At 46.2% G+C, this 17,748-nt stretch overlaps 2 protein-coding genes across 3 annotated transcripts in view; both read left to right on the forward strand.

The window, feature by feature from the left end:
* Window positions 1–13,094, forward strand: part of PAK1 (p21 (RAC1) activated kinase 1) — a 76,502-nt gene extending 63,408 nt beyond the window's left edge. For both annotated transcript variants that reach the window (XM_068420812.1, XM_068420804.1), the window contains 5 exons: window positions 5,866–5,983; window positions 6,404–6,503; window positions 8,309–8,505; window positions 10,109–10,246; window positions 12,179–13,094. In XM_068420812.1, the coding sequence (XP_068276913.1) occupies window positions 5,866–5,983; window positions 6,404–6,503; window positions 8,309–8,505; window positions 10,109–10,246; window positions 12,179–12,265 (640 nt within the window). In that variant the 3' untranslated portion in view covers window positions 12,266–13,094. The remainder of the gene's footprint in view (window positions 1–5,865; window positions 5,984–6,403; window positions 6,504–8,308; window positions 8,506–10,108; window positions 10,247–12,178) is intronic.
* CLNS1A (chloride nucleotide-sensitive channel 1A) overlaps window positions 1–17,748 on the forward strand; it is a 368,760-nt gene that overhangs the window by 132,251 nt on the left and 218,761 nt on the right. The gene's annotated exons all lie outside the window — the stretch shown is intronic.

The following is a 17,748-nucleotide window of genomic DNA, read 5'->3' on the forward strand; positions in this document are numbered from 1 at the left end:
ACCTGGTACAGACGTAAGAAATCTTTGGAAGACAGAGGGAACAGGGTCATTCCTTGCTCAGAGCTGGGCTTTGTGGGCTCATACGCATGTTGTGGCACCCCTGCTCAGCCTTAGATGTGTTACGTCCATATGGGATAGCTCCTCCTTGAATCCCTGCTTCTCCTTACTGCAAGACCTGCACCTAATAGCTTATCTGTGCACAGACCTGCTCTGCTTGTTCTTGAGCAGGGGTAAGTATTGGGACCGGTCCTGTTTAACGTCTTTGTCGGTGACGTGGACAGTGGGATTGAGCGCGCCCTCAGCAAGTTTGCCAACGGCACCAAGCTGTGTGGTGTGGTCGACACGCTGGAGGGAAGGGATGGCATCCAGAGGGACCTTGACAGGCTTGAGAGCTGGGCCTGTGCAAACCGCATGAAGTTCAACAAGGCCAAGTGCAAGGCCCTGCACGTGGGTCGGGGCAATCCCAAGCACAAACACAGGCTGGGCAGAGAGATGGATTGAGAGCAGCCCTGAGGAGAAGGACTTGGGGGTGATGGTTGACGAGAAGCTCACCATGAGCCTGCAACGTGCGCTGGCAGCCCAGAAAGCCAACGGTGTCCTGGGCTGCATCCCCAGCAGCGTGGCCAGCAGGTCGAGGGAGGTGATTCTGCCCCTCTGCTCCGCTCTCGGGAGACCCCCCCTGCAGTGCTGTGTCCAGCTCTGGGGCCCCAACAGAAGAAGGACATGGAGCTGTAGGAGCAAGTCCAGAGGAGGCCACGAAGATGCTCAGAGGGCTGGAGCCCCTCTGCTCTGGAGACAGGCTGAGAGAGTTGGGGCTGTTCAGCCTGGAGAAGAGAAGGCGCCGGGGAGACCTTCTAGCACCTTCCAGTACCTGAAGGGGCTACAGGAAAGCTGGAGAGGGACTTTTTACAAGGGCATGGAGTGACAGGACGAGGGGGAATGGTTTTAAACTGCAAGAGGGGAGATTTAGCTTAGATACTAGGAAGAAATTGTTGCCTGTGAGGGTGGTGAGACACTGGCCCAGGTTGCCCAGAGAAGCTGTGGCTGCCCCCTCTGTGGCAGTGTTCAAGGCCAGGTTGGATGGGGCTTGGAGCAACCTGGTCTAGTGGAAGGTGTCCCTGCCCATGGCAGGGGGGTTGGAACTAGATGATCTTTAAGGTCCCTTCCAACCCAAACCAGTCTGTGATTCTATGAGCTGATGTCCTTTGGACTAGGACAACAACAGAGCACAGTGGCTGCTGTGCTGAGTGTAAACTGTTTTCAAAATAAACGTGTGTAGCCATGAAAATTCTGGTCACTTAGCTCAAGGCAGTAAAATGCCCAAGTCTGCAAACAAATGTGGCTGAGAGCTCTTCCCCACAGGATGTCAAAGCTGTACATAAGGGTGGTGGTAGCAGTGCCGCCATCATCAGCTGTTTGGAGGTTGGCTGCTTCGGAAAGAGCAACTGGTAAATGTGCTTCTTTGAGGGTGGGGAGCTGCCTTTGAAAGTGCAAGGAATTCTTGCATCTGCTGTGTTTGAATTCCAGTCACAAACTGTCAACGTTGAAATCTGGGGTGTACTGAAAGCCCAACAGGCAAAAGCATTGCATGGTGGCTTGGATTCACCATCAACATAACACTGGGGCATTGTCAGGTCAAGCCTGTGTTATTCACCTTTTGTTAAAGATATAGCCAGTTCCAGTCAAGCTGCAGCAGGATTTTGAGTCTGCACTCGTGGCAGAATCCATCAGTCCTGATGAACTACAGGTTTGGCTTCTTGTGGGGTAAAGAGTGCCTAGATTGGGTGAGCTGCAGGCTTTAATCTTGGCAGCTCCTTTTTTTTTTTTGAAGGTGCGATGGAGGGATGTGACCTAGAATCAACTTTGGAAATCTGAGAAAGTATTTGCACACTTGTTTGTTCTGTGTGTACATCAAAAACTTATCAGCTGTTTCTTTAACAGGTTTCTTTAACAGGCTTTTACTGTCTTAGCCAAAAAAAGTACTTCTTGTATACTGCAGCATCACAGAATCACAGAATCACAGAATCAATCAGGTTGAAAGAGACCTCAGGGATCATTGAGTCCAACCGTTGCCCTGACACCACCATGTCAACTAGACCATGGCACTAAGTGCCATGTCCAGTCTTTTCTTAAACATATCCAGAGATGGTGACTCCACCACCTCCCTGGGCAGCCCATTCCAATGTCTAATGACCCTTTCTGAGAAGAAATGCTTCCTAATGATGTCCAACCTGAACCTCCCCTGGCGAAGCTTGAGGCTATGTCCTCTTGTCCTATCGCTAGTTGCCCAGGAGAAGAGGCCGACTCCCACTCCACTACAACCTCCCATCAGGTAGTTGTAGACTGCAATAAGGTCACCTCTGAAGTACGAGGAAGGACGCACTTGCCACTGTGGGATTTGGTTTCTTCTTTGTGGTTCTGTTTTTGGCAGTATTTCCCCTTCTGAGTCCCTGATGGGAGCTGCAAGATAGTCATCAGTATAAACCAGCTCTCTCGCTTCTCTTTGCCTCAGCTCCTGCCCTTATGCCAGGGTTTCCTGTGCTTTATCCTCTCTTACCTGCATGGCCTGCTTGCTCGTGGTTAAGAGATCTGGCTGGTTTACTGTCCCCCCAGATATCACTGTGCAAATAGTGCATTTATGCTTCAGATGGCTTTTCTGCCGCAGTGTAAGTGGCTGGTGTTGCACAAAGGTGTGCTGTGACATTTAAGATAATGACATGGCCTAATTCAGCTGTACTTAGGACCTGAATTTAGAAGCATCCTGCTCTGAAGACAGTGACACTAGTTTTCCTGTGCAGACAAGCAGCCGCTTGTGCTGAGTTACCTTCTGGAGGTGCCAGTTTCTTTCTACGGCGTGAAGGAGGCCCTCAGAGCCCGGCTTCTAAACTCGGGCATCTGAACACAGGCATCAGATGCCCAGTGTTACGCAAAGCAATCTCCTGCCCTTTGGTTTCTTTATGTCTGAAGAACTCTCCTTAACCTGATAAACCCCACAAAACCTCACTTTAGCCACTGCTACCCTCATGCCAGCCCCAAACTCAACTAGGGCTGGAAGGTCAATGAATAAAGCTGAAGATGTGCGACAGTCATGCTACAAGAAAACACTGATCTCTTTCCAGGCTAACTTCATGTTTGCATGTTGGGGGCGTGTTACTGGTGCAGAAATCTGTAATGAATGATCTTGCTCTTCTGGGCAAAACCAAATTTTATGAAGTTTATCAGTAAAAAAGGACTATGACTGACTGGTGTGTGTTTGTGATAGGAAGGGCTTGGTGGACACCTTCCTAAGGTGTGTAAGTGGAAGCTGAGGAACACCTTACAGGAGCAGACATTACCTGCTCTTGCAGATGGATGAAGAGAAGCTGTAGACCACCTCCTTCCTCAAAGGCTTTCATCAGCTTGCTTTTACTGCCAGCCTTGTTTTGGAAGGTGGCTGTGACAAGGTGCAATACCATGCTATACCTGACGTCACATGGAGAGCAGCACGTAGGTGTGTAGACTTCCTTGTGGTGTCTCTGGAACTGCTGAGAGAATGGTTTTGAGTCATGCACTGAGCAGGCAGTGACTAAAACTGGCCTCTGCTGTGGCAAGAGAGTGAAAAGATCCCCGAGACGGTACCACCAGTCTTCTGAAATGACATTTGCTTGGCGGCACCTGGCGGGGAGCCACTGTTAATTCCACCTCCCTGCGTGTTATGTCAGATCTATCAATTATTGAGGTGCCTGGGTCTTGGCGTGAGCCTTCGGCTGCTCATGGCACAGCTTTGGTTCACAGTGTGGTTCTTGGCTTGCTTCATCGCTTTTGGCTGCGGAGAGATACCAGCTTGCTCCCAGCATGTGCAACCTGAGATTGTCATGCAGGAGGGGTGGAGCCCGTTCTGCCCTGGTCCTTACAGTCACACAGAATCACAGAAGTCAAGTGTATTTGGGCTGCAGAGGGTGCTATTGGCAACGAAGGGAAGAGTTGGGATGTCCAAGGTGACACCGATTTGTTGAGAGGGTGCTGATAAAATCTGGAGAGAGCCTGATTTGGCAGAAGTGATGAAGAAGTAGCAACAGCATAGGGGCAGGAAGGTAGGGTGTGGATGGAGTGGCTTTCAGAGTCCGTTAGAAGGTAGATGCCCCACAGAGTTGGCAGGAGTGCTTCTGAAAGCAGTTCTGCTGCTCCTCTCTCACTTTGAGGGGCTGCTGTGCAGCTGAGACTGCTTTTGCTGAAGTCTGTGCTGCCGGGGAAAAATCTGCCAGTGATCAGCTTCTCTTCCATAGTGGAGCTGGAGACCTGTCTGCACCGGGAGCACAGCCTTGTGTCCTTGTGCTCTGTATCCTGAAAGAAACTCCAGACTCTGCCTCCCTGCATAGTCTTCAGCATCACCAAACCAAGATACCATCTTTGTCTCCAATATTAAAAGCTCTCCGTAACTGTAACACTCCTGTCACACAGCTCAGACTACAGTTCTTATTTTGAGGGAGTTTTGTCATCAGCTCAGGTGTTGGCAGTGTGTTCTTTTGGGCTCAAAGCGTACCTCCTGCCCACTCCTGTGATGTCTCACTCATCTCTGTTTACTTTCCGTGCCAAGTTGGGCTTAATAACTTCTTTCTCCTTCACTGTTGCTTTCTAGCTAATTGTTCCCTAGAACCTCTCCTGCTTTTTGCCTTTGGTTCTTAGCAAATTCACTATTCGTTCTTCAGTAGGATCAGTGTTTCATAGCAAAGGAAGCATCTGCTTGATGAACTCTAATGCCAGCAGAAGCTTTTAATTAGATTCTCTGCCCTCTCTCTTGACTCATCTCTCCACTCATTTTTAGAATGGAGGATAGACTGAGAAGGTGGGTTTTCAAGCTGATGATTCCTTCCTTCAGGAATGTGTCATCCTCATGTATCTGTCATGGAAGGTTGTGTTGATGTTTTTCCAGATGGGCCCAAACAGACAGAAGTGGTTGGTGGTTTGGGTTGGATTGTTTATTTTAAAAATGAATTAATGCTGATGTCTTCATCTCAGGTCTACTTTTAGACATGAGCGCACACACTCCCAGCAGAGAAGAATATCCCAAATGGTTGAGAAAACTTACCCTCAGCTGTCTCCTCTCTATGTTCGTACAGGCCTTTTTGGACAAGACCTGCCCTTTTTGGACTTCCCTTTTTTTTATTTTAAGTCTTTAGAATTGCTATTGCATCCAGCAAGAAGTTCTCATTTGCCCTTATGAACGGTTCTGAATTTTTCAGACAAAATCCCAAACTAGTTTGGTAGCTTGAAAAAGATTGAGGTGATTTTTTCAAATTCATGATGCTTTAAAAAAAAGAAGTGTTCTTAGTTGTTCGTGGGCAGCCATCCATTGTGTCACCCGGGATTGTCGCTGGGCCTAGGTAAAGTAGGCAGTTGCTTAGGACAGCAGGATGCCAGTAGTAACGAAGCTCTTCTGATGCCAGAGCCCTCAAAAGCCACGCTGTGTACCAAATATCTGGGCTGCACACTCAGACCCCATCCTTGGCTAGTAGCTCTTCCCCTTCTCCTCCAGCAGCAGCAGGAGTTGTAAGGTCGGATCTCCATCTTAGTCTGGGCCCTTTCTGTGGCAGAAAAATTCAACCTTGCTTTTATGGCCAGGAAGCTTGTAGCCTGCCCTCCCCTTACCTCTCTCCTCGACTTTCTGCACTCACCCTTCTCTCTGCTCATTCAGGTTGTGATCAGATCCTTCCGTGTATAGGAAGAACCACGAGTACCTGGTGCCCCAGTACTGTTAAATACACTGCTAGAGCCTCATGGTTCTTCTGCACTTCTAAGACAGCTTTAAAACCCAGTGCACTCTGGCTAGGTGAACGGTGGCACGCTCATACTTGCTGATTTTAAAATCTGGGTTTGGCTCTTCAGTTACCTTGTAGGAGAAGAGCTCTGGGTGGTCATGGAATACTTGGCAGGAGGCTCCCTGACAGATGTTGTGACGGAGACCTGCATGGATGAAGGACAGATCGCAGCTGTGTGCCGAGAGGTAAAGCAGCACTCAGGCTCGGAGGGAGCTGTGATTGGGAAGGGGACATGGGCTTTCCACGACCTGTCTGTAATGCAACAGTCATTCCTTCAGAGGATGGATTTCATCTGGGAGGTTGCAGCGTACAATCCTAAAATGTTTCACCCTAGAGGGAGGACTGGAGTGCAAAATGGGGTTGGAATCCCCTTGGTTGTGCCTGTTCTCCAGGTCTTTTGAGACTAACTTGTCCTCCTAGAACCTGCTGATCCCAGTGGGATATCTCTCTGTAGTCCTGCACATACTGAATGTATGAAAGACTCTAAGGCACTAAGCCCTTGCTACTCAAAATGCACGTTGTTAGAGTCTATTAATTGGCTAGTTGACTGGTGAGTGATTTCATGCACAGTAAGAATATCTCAATTATTTTTTCTTTTTTTTCAGTGTCTCCAAGCTCTGGAATTCCTCCATTCAAACCAAGTTATTCACAGAGACATCAAGAGTGACAACATCCTGCTGGGAATGGATGGCTCTGTCAAACTAAGTATGCAGGGAGCATTGCTGCTGGTGACTTGAGTTATGAACCCAGGCCTGTTACCTGCTCTGGGCCAGGCCTGTTAGGGAGATGGGTGTTTGAGATGCTTGATGCTGTGGTGATGAAGAGGCTGTAGAAATGCTCCTGTAGGTATTTGTGTGGCATTGGTTTTAATGGAGATTGGCAAGCATGAATCCTTGTGAACTGATACCAGACTTGAAGTGAGCTTTGGGGTTTGTTTAGCTTTGGCCCACCTGTTTTTGTGGACTAAAATAACAGTATTTTAATGCTACTACAGCCTAGAAAGCTGGGTTTGGAGGTGTAGGGCCAGAAGTTTTTATTTGTGAGCGATCTCTTCAGTCTGGAAAATACTGCAGGTACTTGGGGGGCAGGGGGATTGGAGGGAGAATTGAAAACTGTGTAACTAGAAGACATTTAATCTTACAACACCAACCCAGACTGGACTCTAAATGCTGTTTCCTCCTTGTGTTATCACCAGTAATGAAGACCTTGAGACTGTTCTGCCCCTCAGGTCCTAAGGTAGCTGTTGTGCTTGTCGTTGCCCATGCAGAGATAAGTCTGGAGACCAGTGAATGATTATCTTCCACCTACAGCTTTAACAGAATTGTGCTCCCTTTCTCTTCCTCTCAGTTCTGTTGGCTAGCACCCAACAGGCATAAATAAATCTATTTTTGTCTACAGTGACAGCAGATATGACTCAAAATTCACACAGTGCAGATATGCTGAGTAAGAAGGTGGGGTGTTTTTTTTGCACATAATTGCTTTTTAGACTAAAGCTGTACTCTGGTACGGTCAGATCTCTGGAGTGTTAGCGATGAATAGCTGATCAGGGCCAAAGTGCTCTGTTCTTATGGAGTAACTTCTCTGAGCACAGTATGCAGGTACCAGGCTGTAGTTTAAAGTTAGAAAAGTCCCTGTGGGTATGATGCAGTAACCTTCTGGACCTGAGCTGCTTATGGGCTCTGCTGGAAATGTGCTCTGCTTATGAACCATATGTACCTTTCCTGGTTGTTACTCTTGATGAAAACTCAGCTAGGGATCAGTTTAATTTTCATCATTCTGCCTAAAATTAGACCCACGGTGCCATAGGGGGTCAGGATGGGCAGTACATCTTGCTGTGTTGATTCTGCTGGGCTCACAAGAACAGAATTAGTTTTCTTTTGGCAAGTCAAATGCAAATAAGACATAGGACCCAGCAATCTTTGTGTGAAGGCTCTCCATCTTTCTGTCTATTCAAAGAAATAATCAGTATAAATTTAGGTACTTTAGATTTATTCTGAACACTGTTTGCTCTGCAAAGAAAATCCTGTTTGAGAGATGATATATCTACTGGGGAAGTAATATCTCTGGAACTGAAAATATCACCAGACAACACGGTATGTGGGTTGGGGGGTGTATCTAGATCAGACTGTGCATTAATTTCTATTTCCACATACCCAAGAACAGTCTTTAGACCATATATTACATAGCATATTACAGCTGCATAATGCTACAATCAAGTGTCTCAGCATCCATATATGGTTATTTACTGATCCCCATCGTTCACACAGACAAGGCAGCAGCTCTGTAACCCTCATGGCCTCAGTGAGTCAGATTTAGAAACTTACCTCTCGACACCATCTCCTCTATTAGCCACAAAACCACCCCTCCTTTCACAGTTGCAGCAGCCACGCACCAGACAGCGCAGCAGGGTAACGGGTACTACAGCTCTGGCATCACTAAGTGGTGTTTTTGGAGAAATTTGCTGATTCCTGTGTCTGTTTCTTCCCCCCCGCCCCTCTTTAATTTTCCAGCTGACTTCGGCTTCTGTGCCCAGATCACCCCTGAGCAGAGCAAACGCAGCACCATGGTGGGCACCCCGTACTGGATGGCACCTGAAGTGGTGACGCGGAAAGCGTATGGGCCCAAAGTGGATATCTGGTCACTGGGGATAATGGCCATCGAGATGATCGAAGGAGAGCCTCCCTACCTCAATGAGAACCCCCTGAGAGTAAGCGAGTAGCTTTTGCCCTCAGGTCTTCGCTGAGCCTGTTGGTGAAGCTAGGCTCTAAAGGAGGCAGGTGAATCCTCCAGTGTGGTTTCACCACCTGCAGCCCCATATCTCCTTAGATGTTGTAGTGAGAAGATTGAGATAGTTTTAGTTAAAAGCCATAGTTTGCTGTGGGTAGCAGAGGTGTGGGTTCTTCCTGTGCAGACCCTCTGGTCAGCTCTGATGACTTAGATCATGCATACTCATAATTTCCCACTTTCTGGAGATGATGATAGAGGCAGAAAGAGCACCTGATGGCACTAAAGCAGATGACTTCTTGAATCCTTGTGCCCTGTGAGTGGGGAAGAGTTCTCCTTAAGTTCAAAAATATGACACGTTACTATTCTATGAATGGAGCTTTTTCCTACTGGTGGATTGTTCCTCCTTGCATGCTTCAAATAAAGTTACAAGCTTAATAAGTCTTTAGACAGGGCTTAAGCCTCCTGATGTCTTTCCCTTGTTTAGTTTTTAATGAAAGGGGAGATGCTGTCAGTTTGTAGGGATGTAAATGCGCTTAATACAAGCCAGGTTTATGGCTTCTCCCTCAGCTACACAGGATGAGGGGATCTAGAAAAATTCTGTTTTGTCTCCATCTCTTGCACTGAAAGAGATTTTGGGGAGAGAAGAGTAGGAGCAAAGAAGAGGGAAAAGAAAGAAACTGGGTGTGGAGTTAAACAAGGTGGTTAAGGAACAGTACTTTGACCTTATTTAACTTGTGCCAATTCCCAGGCTGTCAGACTGCCCCCATGGGATGTGCAGAGGGACGTGCTCAATGGGCCTGCATATTAACGAGTCCCTGACAGATTTCTGTTTCCTTCGAAAATCCTCCCAGGAAGTTCCTTGTGTGAAGTCCTGAAATGGATGAATTCTGAGTTCCTTGATCCTCAGAGAGGGGGCTGTGTGTGAATGTACTGGACATGGCACTTAGTGCCGTGGTCTGGCTGACATGGTGGTGTCAGGGCAATGGTTGGACTCGATGATCCCAGAGGTCTCTTCCAACCTGATTGATTCTGTGATTCTGTGAATGCTTTGTCCTCAAGCAGTAACAAAACTGCTTGTTTCTGCAGGATGTTAAAAGCTGCTTGAGGGTCTGCAGGACATCTTTTGTAAGGAGCCAACTGCATCTTTATCAAATTGACTTTTTAGGCCTTGAGCACTCAGGCAAAGTACAGACAGAACAAAATCTCCCGTTTATTCAGGGGTACCTTCCCATGAGGATACAGTTATTGCAGGAGTCTAGCACGGGTAGAGTCATGCCAGTTAACTTCCCTATGTAAACATGGTCTGGAATGTTGTTTTTGTCCTCCTAATCCCTTGAGAGGGCTGCAGGATCCAAACCCAGATTACAAGGGTAAAACAATAAAGGATTGGATCCCATCCACATAAAAACAGGGCTGGCAGCTATTCTGTTTGCTGAAACTTAAGCATTGACTAGTCACCCTGATAAGGTGGGGTTTTTTTCCTCCCCATTTAACTGGGGGGAGGAGAAATGGGTCTCTCTAATCCAGAGATGGAATCTAACTTTCATAACCTCTTGTTTCTTTGGTGCTTGCTTTTGCTTTAGGCCCTGTATCTCATTGCTACTAACGGGACTCCAGAACTGCAGAATCCAGAAAAGCTTTCAGCCATATTCCGAGACTTCTTAAATCGCTGTCTTGAAATGGACGTGGAAAAGAGAGGCTCTGCGAAAGAGCTACTGCAGGTAGGTGATGGGGAACGGGGCTGAATCATGCAATCCTGAGTGAGGCCAGGTTTATGGAGAGATCTTGTTTGGGGTCTTAAATACTGCATCAGCTGAAAGCACAAGCACAGCTAAGGTAACCTGCCAGAAAAACAAAAAAAACCCCTAACCCCAAAACCTAAATCTATAATAAAGTGTTAACAGACTGCTCCCTTTTTATGCTGTACTTTTTACTAGCAGCAGCTGTGCAGCATGTTCTGTAACCAACCTCAAATAATAGCTGTGCCCCGGGCCTGCCAGATGGTGAGCCCCTTAACTCCTGTGGCTTCTTCACACAACTGACCATGACATCTGTATGTGTTGTCATGGTCTTGCCATGCTTGTTCTAATTTGGAGAGCAGGAGGGCTTCTACCTGTCGGATGTTCTGGTTGTCTCCCTTCTGGTGAAGGGATCACAAAGCTCTTTGGAATATGGATGGCTTGCATTAACTGGAGCAGTTTGGCATTGCCACATTTTGCCAGATACTACTGCTTACAGAGGTAATGGAACAAAGCTTGTGAGATATCTCAATCATAGAATGGTTTGGGTTAGAAGGGACCTTTAACGATCCTCTAGTCCAACCACGCTGCGATAGGCAGGGACATTTTTCACTAGACCAGGTTTCTCAAAGCCCCATCCAACCTGGCCTTGAACACTGCCACGGAGGGGGCAGCCACAGCTTCTCTGGGCAACCTGGGCCAGTGTCTCATCATCAATTACTCCACTGAAAACCTGGTGTCTTAGTCTGAGCTCTTGGTGAATGGGGAGGGCCAAGCTGCCAGGCTTTTTGCTAACAGGGGTGAGAGGAGCAGTTTGTGTGTTCCTTCTGTCAAATTTGCCATGGAGGTGGAAAATGTAGCTCTTTGTAAAATAAATCTGTGGTCAGGGGCACTCAGACCTCAACCGTGAGACTGAGGTTGAGGGTCTCACGAGGTTGAGGGAACATAAAGTTCCCTTTTATGTTTTGCTTTCTTTCCACTAGTTTGTCTAGTGGATTCAGTTTTGGATATGTTGCTGCCTTCTGAGACTCTAATGAAGCATTAATCACTGGCAGAATGGCAGTAGTTGAAAGATCACTTTCTCTCCTGGACTTCCCAGCCCCAAAATATCAGAGAGAAGTAATGTTCTGTTCCTTGGAGCAGGAGAACATATTGACTGCAACATTTCTGCCTGTTTTTAACTACCTTTTAGCCGCTGATTTTTTTTTTCCCATCTCTGGAGCATGTTCCCTTGGGTGATTGATCCCTTCTGATGCGTAGAAGTCCTGTGGGATATAGTTGCTTTTTGTTTTCAGAACAGCTTGTGGCCTTGCCCTACATGCCTTCACTCTCATCTGAGAGCTGTTTTGATAATCCATATTGTTTTATTGAACAGAGCACCTTGTACAGGAGACTGAGTGGTTCTGTGTTGCAAGCTCTGTGCTGCTGTCCTAAATTCCAGCTGCTTTGCAAATCTCTAATATCTGTAGAAGGCCAAGGCGATGCTTTCACCTGACCTGTGATAACAGGGAAGAGAGAAACAAGAGGTGATTCCTGCAGGAAGCTCTGTGCCTTGTGTTTGAACCGCACAGGTTGTTTTAACACACCTTCCTTCCACGCAGAATTTCACTATAAATTTTGCAGGACTTTATAATTCCCCAGGGGAATTCGCTGAGTTTTGCTTGGTCTTGAACATGTACAAACATTGGAGAGTTTAGCATGTGTTGGGTGTAAATCTGTTCATCGCTTCAGGCAAGACCCAGAAAATTTTGGTGGTAACAGACCTTTTGGTTTCACCTGTTCAGGTAGGTTGTTAGACTTCATATGGGTCTAGGTGCCAGTATTTTGAGTAGCCACCAGAGTTTTGGAGCATGTTCTGAAAAATTTAACTTTCTTTTGTCTTCTTTTTAAATTTCTTTTTTTTCTTCTTCGTAGCACCAGTTCCTGAAAATTGCAAAGCCTCTGTCTAGTCTCACTCCTCTGATTATTGCAGCTAAAGAGGCAGCCAAGAACAACCATTAAAGTGGTGGAGTCAACACAGTCATCATGTCAAGACTTTTAGATGTTCATTTCAGAGACTGAATTACCTGCTCCTCTCCCCTTCTGCTCCTTCTTCACAGGGCTGTTCTTAAAACTTTGATCTGCCCTGAAGGGTGGCAGAGGTTTTGTTCACTGAACGTGGAAGGGCACGCAACAGGGACAGCGCTGATCTTACAAAGTGAACTGTCTTTCCATCCTCGTGATGGGCGTAAGAGGGGAAGAGTATTTTGTATGGTTGAGAAGATCTTTCTGAGAACGTCTGAACCTGACCTACACGTAGCGAAGCCAGTTTGTTTTCATATTTCTTACTGTGGTTATTTTTAAAAATAATGTGGAGCCTTAGACCATGTTTATCTTAATAAATTAAATCTTTTGCTGGCTGGACTTTTCCTGCTTCTGGCAAGCTGCTATTAACACCCCTGAGGCTGCTCGGTGCTTTGGATGACTTGAGGAGGGAAGGAAGCAGGCAGCAGAAATGTGAACAGCTGTAACAACTGCAAGGGGAGCGAGGGCGTGAATACGCATCCCTCCTACAGCACTGCTGGATGCTTCGAGGGAGCATGGAGAAAGCCTCTGCGTGCTTCCTGCAGCCTTTGGAGAACTTATTTATGGATGATCTCTTTGGCCAATTGTGTGAATTGGGGGCTGCCCTCCCCCTTTAGTTTCAACTCAACTAGTTAAACAAATCTCAAACATTTCTGATGTTCTAGAAGGTAAATCACAGGAAAAATTGACAGAGAGCTCTTTTAGGGTTATTTTGTCAGCGTTGTGAGGCTTCTTAGAGACCCTTGCCCTGTATGATAAAGCAAACAGAGCAATTACTGTTAAGATAAGGTTTGCCTGCAAGAGGATGTTGAAAACTCTTGTTTCTTAGAGCAAGTCCAATGGAAAACAAACCGATCGTGGATGCTGCTTTCTTGGAGACACGGGGACATTAATTTTTTGAAATGATGGTGGTTTCTTTATGCTACTGATTCCTTTGGTTGCTAATAGTCTATAAAACAACAGGAAACCTGGAACTACTAGAGGGATTGGTTGTAAACACTGGGCTTATGTTCAACTGTGTACTGATTTTTAATAAAATGACTGCTGCGTTTCTTAACCTGGGGCTGAGGGGGGATTGGAGAATTCACTGTCACCAGACAAGTCTGTCGGATGAGGTTGTTGTTCGTATCGTCACTGGGTGCTGGAATGTGTAGGATGAAGTAATACAACCTTGTCTCTTACCCCTTCTTCTGTAGGCTCTTGGAATAGCAAGTGGCTCTCAAGGGAGTAACTTTACACATAGAGAAAATCGATAAAAGATCTGTACTATAACTGGGGGAGCTGCTTTCTCTGTACTGCTCTGGTTATTTATGGGGTGAGTTTAAAGCCATTCTGGAGTAACCTCTCATCTCTGAAGCACTTGTGTTGCACAGAAACTCATTCCTGCTTCTTGCTGAGACCTGCTGCTGGCTCAGCTCTTTCTTCCCTGCACCTGAGTTTTCATTCAAATATATTTTTCCTATTTGCTCCACAATACATGGCTCTTACACTAGTTTTACTGGATGTAGCTAGAGTTTGTGAGGTCTTTTGCTTCTGTGGTGCCTTCTCCCATCCTTTGTGCTCCAGGGTGGTCACTGACACAAGGCTGAAGTCCATTGCCAAAACCTGCAGCCTCTCTCCCTTTTTGTATATATATTTCATCTCCCTGTAACATTGAGAGTTTCCACTCGCAAAGCTTGTATCCAAGGCTGAATTCCTCAGGCAAAACAGTAAAGCTGCCAGCCTGGAGAGGGATGTGATCTATTGACGAGTTCCTCTGCTTGGAGCTTAGGTGGAGAGTGCGAAATGGAAGGCCACTACCCTTGAATAATTCCCTTTGATAAGGACTTTGTTCATATTTCCTCTGGAAGACTCAAGATAGCATACGTGGGAAGGAAGGAATTGGGGGCTAGGTCTCACTTGGTCTAAAATCTCACATGGCTCCGGTCTTACAGATTTGGAATCGAGTTTTTTTTTGACAGCACAGGATTAAATCTGATCCACAGAGGTGTTTAATATCTCTGACTTACTCTTTAACTCCCTTCCCCACTCCATCCTCTGCATCCCATTAAGATGAGAACCTTAATGCAGGTACGCCCTATCTGCGAGCACGCTTGTTTTTCTGCTAAATTTCCCCAAAGAAGGTAGCAAAGGTTATTTGAATGTGTTTAAGTCGCTCTTCTGGATTCTCTGTTGCAGAACGGAAAGGAATCGATACGAATGACTGTTGGTCCCTCTCCTTATGCTAGTGAGGTGCTTCTCTCTCATTGACTGCCACTTTGAATTGGTCCTGCCTGGTTTCTGTTAGCTGCTTGAGAGGGGGGTTGCCAAAAACCTCTTGTTCTCCACTGGCAAGCTGCAAGATTGTGACCACAGACATGTGTCATCTTGTCCCAGGCTTTTTTTTTCCCCACCTGTGATGAGTGGGAAAAGGAGGCGACTGCTACAGTGTGTCTGGACCTAGTTTCATGTTAACAGGCATGTCCTGTTTTTATGTTCTCAGAAAATCTTAAAAAAAAAAGTTGTAACTACCTTAAGCTTAGGAGGATGGGATTTTGTTGTTGTTCTGAGATATGTCCTTTCCTCCTGTCGCTCTTCATCTGCACGTCGCCCGGCATCAGCACCTGTGTTAGCTTTCGTGTAGCCATTTACGGCACCTTCCTGTCTAAAGAGAGCTCTTAAATAGTGACTCTGACTTAAAAATTTACCTCTGGGGCTTATTTTTCTGAGAACATCTTGACTCTGCTGTGATTTGAAAGCGACTGACTACAGAACTTCAGTGGCTTTGCTTTTTTTTTTTTCACATACTCTATGAACTGATTCGCCTGTTGAAACCATTTTTAATCACAGCCCTTAATTATTTATTTGCCTATTAATATTAAAGTCTCTCCTCTATATTAGAACATAAAATATTCAATTGTTCGAGTAGCCTTTCAGAAAATTGGCTTCCTTTTTCAGGGATCTCAAGCAATCCTATACCAGAAATAATATAACATGCTACAGCTTACATAGGGCTTGGTGGAGAGAGAGGCTAAAACTCATCTCTTCTTTTCCAAAACATGGAATATTGTCTTATTTAAGAAGCTACTAGTAGCTTCAACGAGATGCTTCCTATATTTCAAGAATGGGCATTGAGTTGTATTATTTTAGCTCTAGGTTTTCTTTAATTAACAATTGATTTGAGGTTCACCGGGACCAAGAGTTTGTGTGTGAGAGGGATAAACAAACCCCGTGTGCGTTGAAGAAGGCAAGTTGTGATGCTGAGAGTATAAAGCCAGGGCAGGGATGGAGGGGACGGCAGAACCTGCTGGTTTAGTTGCAGCAGCGATAGCACACCGTTAGCCATCCCTAAAATGTCTTAATTGAATGGATGTGGTTTTAAAGAACATAAATCTGGCTGAGTCGGCGTTCCAGGCTCTTCTCTAGACAGGCATTATGCTCCTACCAAACTGCGTCCCCCTTTTAAACAAAAGGGGTGCCCGGTTTTCTCCATCAAGGAGGCTCCTTGAGAAAGGAGGTTTCCGTGGAGACGCTTACTTGACTTAAACCATCTGGTTAGGGCTTGAGAAGACGCTTGGGGGGTAAACACCACATCGACACAAAACCCGCTATTTTGCAAAGCAACTGGTGTTGCCGCAGTGTTTTGTTTCCAACTTGATGCCCCTTTTCAGGGGCCTGGTTTTGAGAAAGTGCCAAAAAATGTTGCCTGGTCAGAAATGTAAGGTGTGTAAAAGGCTGTCGCTTCTTAGCTGAGATCACTGTTAGTATCTTAATCCATCTGTCTCTCAAAATGCTGCAGGTTGGTGTAAGTAGGGCAGGTTTGCAGCAAAGTACTGTGCAAGAGTGGACTGCAACGGCCTGTAAGTTGGTCCTCGCTTCCTTAAAGCCTATCATCCTTGGCTGACAGTAAAATTGGTCCAGACCAAAGTCCAAGAATAATACTTCTTTGAACCTCATTCCTAATTAAGAGCTTGGGTAATCCATTTATACAGTGGATGATGACATCTTCAATGTTAAAATTGTTAAAGGTGAAGTCTGATTATCCATTTTCCCACCACAAAATAACAAGACTTTTTAATGTCTTCAACAGTAATAGAGAGCTTGTAGATGTGTTTTGGGCTTGTAAGCCCAACTGGATCAAGTGTACAGATAACTAATGCTCTAGGATCTCGTCATTTGTTGCTAATGACAGCACACAACATCAAAGATGGGATCTTGGAGAAGCAGCTGCCAACTTTGACAGGGAATAGGCGACAGTAACGAAGCAGCAATATAGACAGGAGCAGGTCAGAAACTCGCTGCCAGAATGGATGCCGGCAGAGAAGTGGTGGGAAGAGCTACAGAAGAAGATGGACTTGGTCCAAGGGATGCTGGGGTAGGAAGAAGCAAAGGTTAAAACTTCAATTACACAATTGCTGAGGAAATTCAGGGAGTGCCACAGCAGCCTGCTGCATCTCAAGGCAGCAACATCTCTGAAGGAGGAGAGCAGAAAGGAGCCTGGGAAAGGAAGAGCTGCTGGAAGCGGAGCCTGGAGCAGCAATATGGCTTTGAGTCACAGACCATGCTGAGAGCTGGAGGTTTGCAAAAGTGACAAAACGCAGCTGCAAAGGCAAAGTCGGAGCTGGAGCGGAGGAGATGGCCTTGACGTGCCAAGGAACTGAAGAGAGAGCCAGATTTTGCGGGTATGTGAAATGGCAGAAGAAAATTTGAGACGCTTCTGTGGATCACAAGCAGCTCATTCCCTCTTGCCTTGTGGCATGGGTACAGCGACCAGGACTGCTTTGGGATCGTGTCAGCAGCCGCCGGGCTTCGGTCTCGTGTTTGTGAAGGGGACTTTTTGCTCTGCACTTGCTGGTTTCTGACTGCAGCTTTAACTGTCAACAGATGTCTTCGTGTCGTGTCCCACCTGGGAATACAGGGGCTGTGGCCGTTTTAAAATCAGCTAGATAACGTGTTTCTCTTCATGCTGCCTTGGCGTAACTCTCCTGTAGTGCTGGGTTTGTTTAATGTGTGAGATCAGCTCAGCCATATTAAAAATAAAACTGAAACCTTAAATAAAACCTGAATGAATTACTTGGTTCTCCTTCCCTTGCTGTTTCAGTGGCCCTTGCAGTGGCAGTAGAACTGAGTGGGGGTGCTTAAAGGCGGGGTTGTTTTTCTCTGATCTATCTTCATCAGCTCTTATTTGATCAAGCAAAGTGACTATGCTAAAAGATGTTGCATCACGTATGATTTTTACCACTCAGATGTAGTTGATGCTCTGACAAACATCAGTCTGGAAGCAGGATCTAGACCATGGCTTGAGGAGGAAGAGGAGGAAGTGGTTGGTGAGGGAAATTGTTGCCTTCTGTATGCTTGTTTTCTCCCCAGGTAGAGCTTGGTGTCTCTTGCTCCTCGTACAGAGGAGGAAACCAGGGGAGGGTTTGGGATAGGTACCTACA

Source organism: Nyctibius grandis, chromosome 2 (genome assembly GCF_013368605.1).
Source record: "Nyctibius grandis isolate bNycGra1 chromosome 2, bNycGra1.pri, whole genome shotgun sequence".
Lineage (NCBI taxonomy): Eukaryota > Metazoa > Chordata > Aves > Nyctibiiformes > Nyctibiidae > Nyctibius > Nyctibius grandis.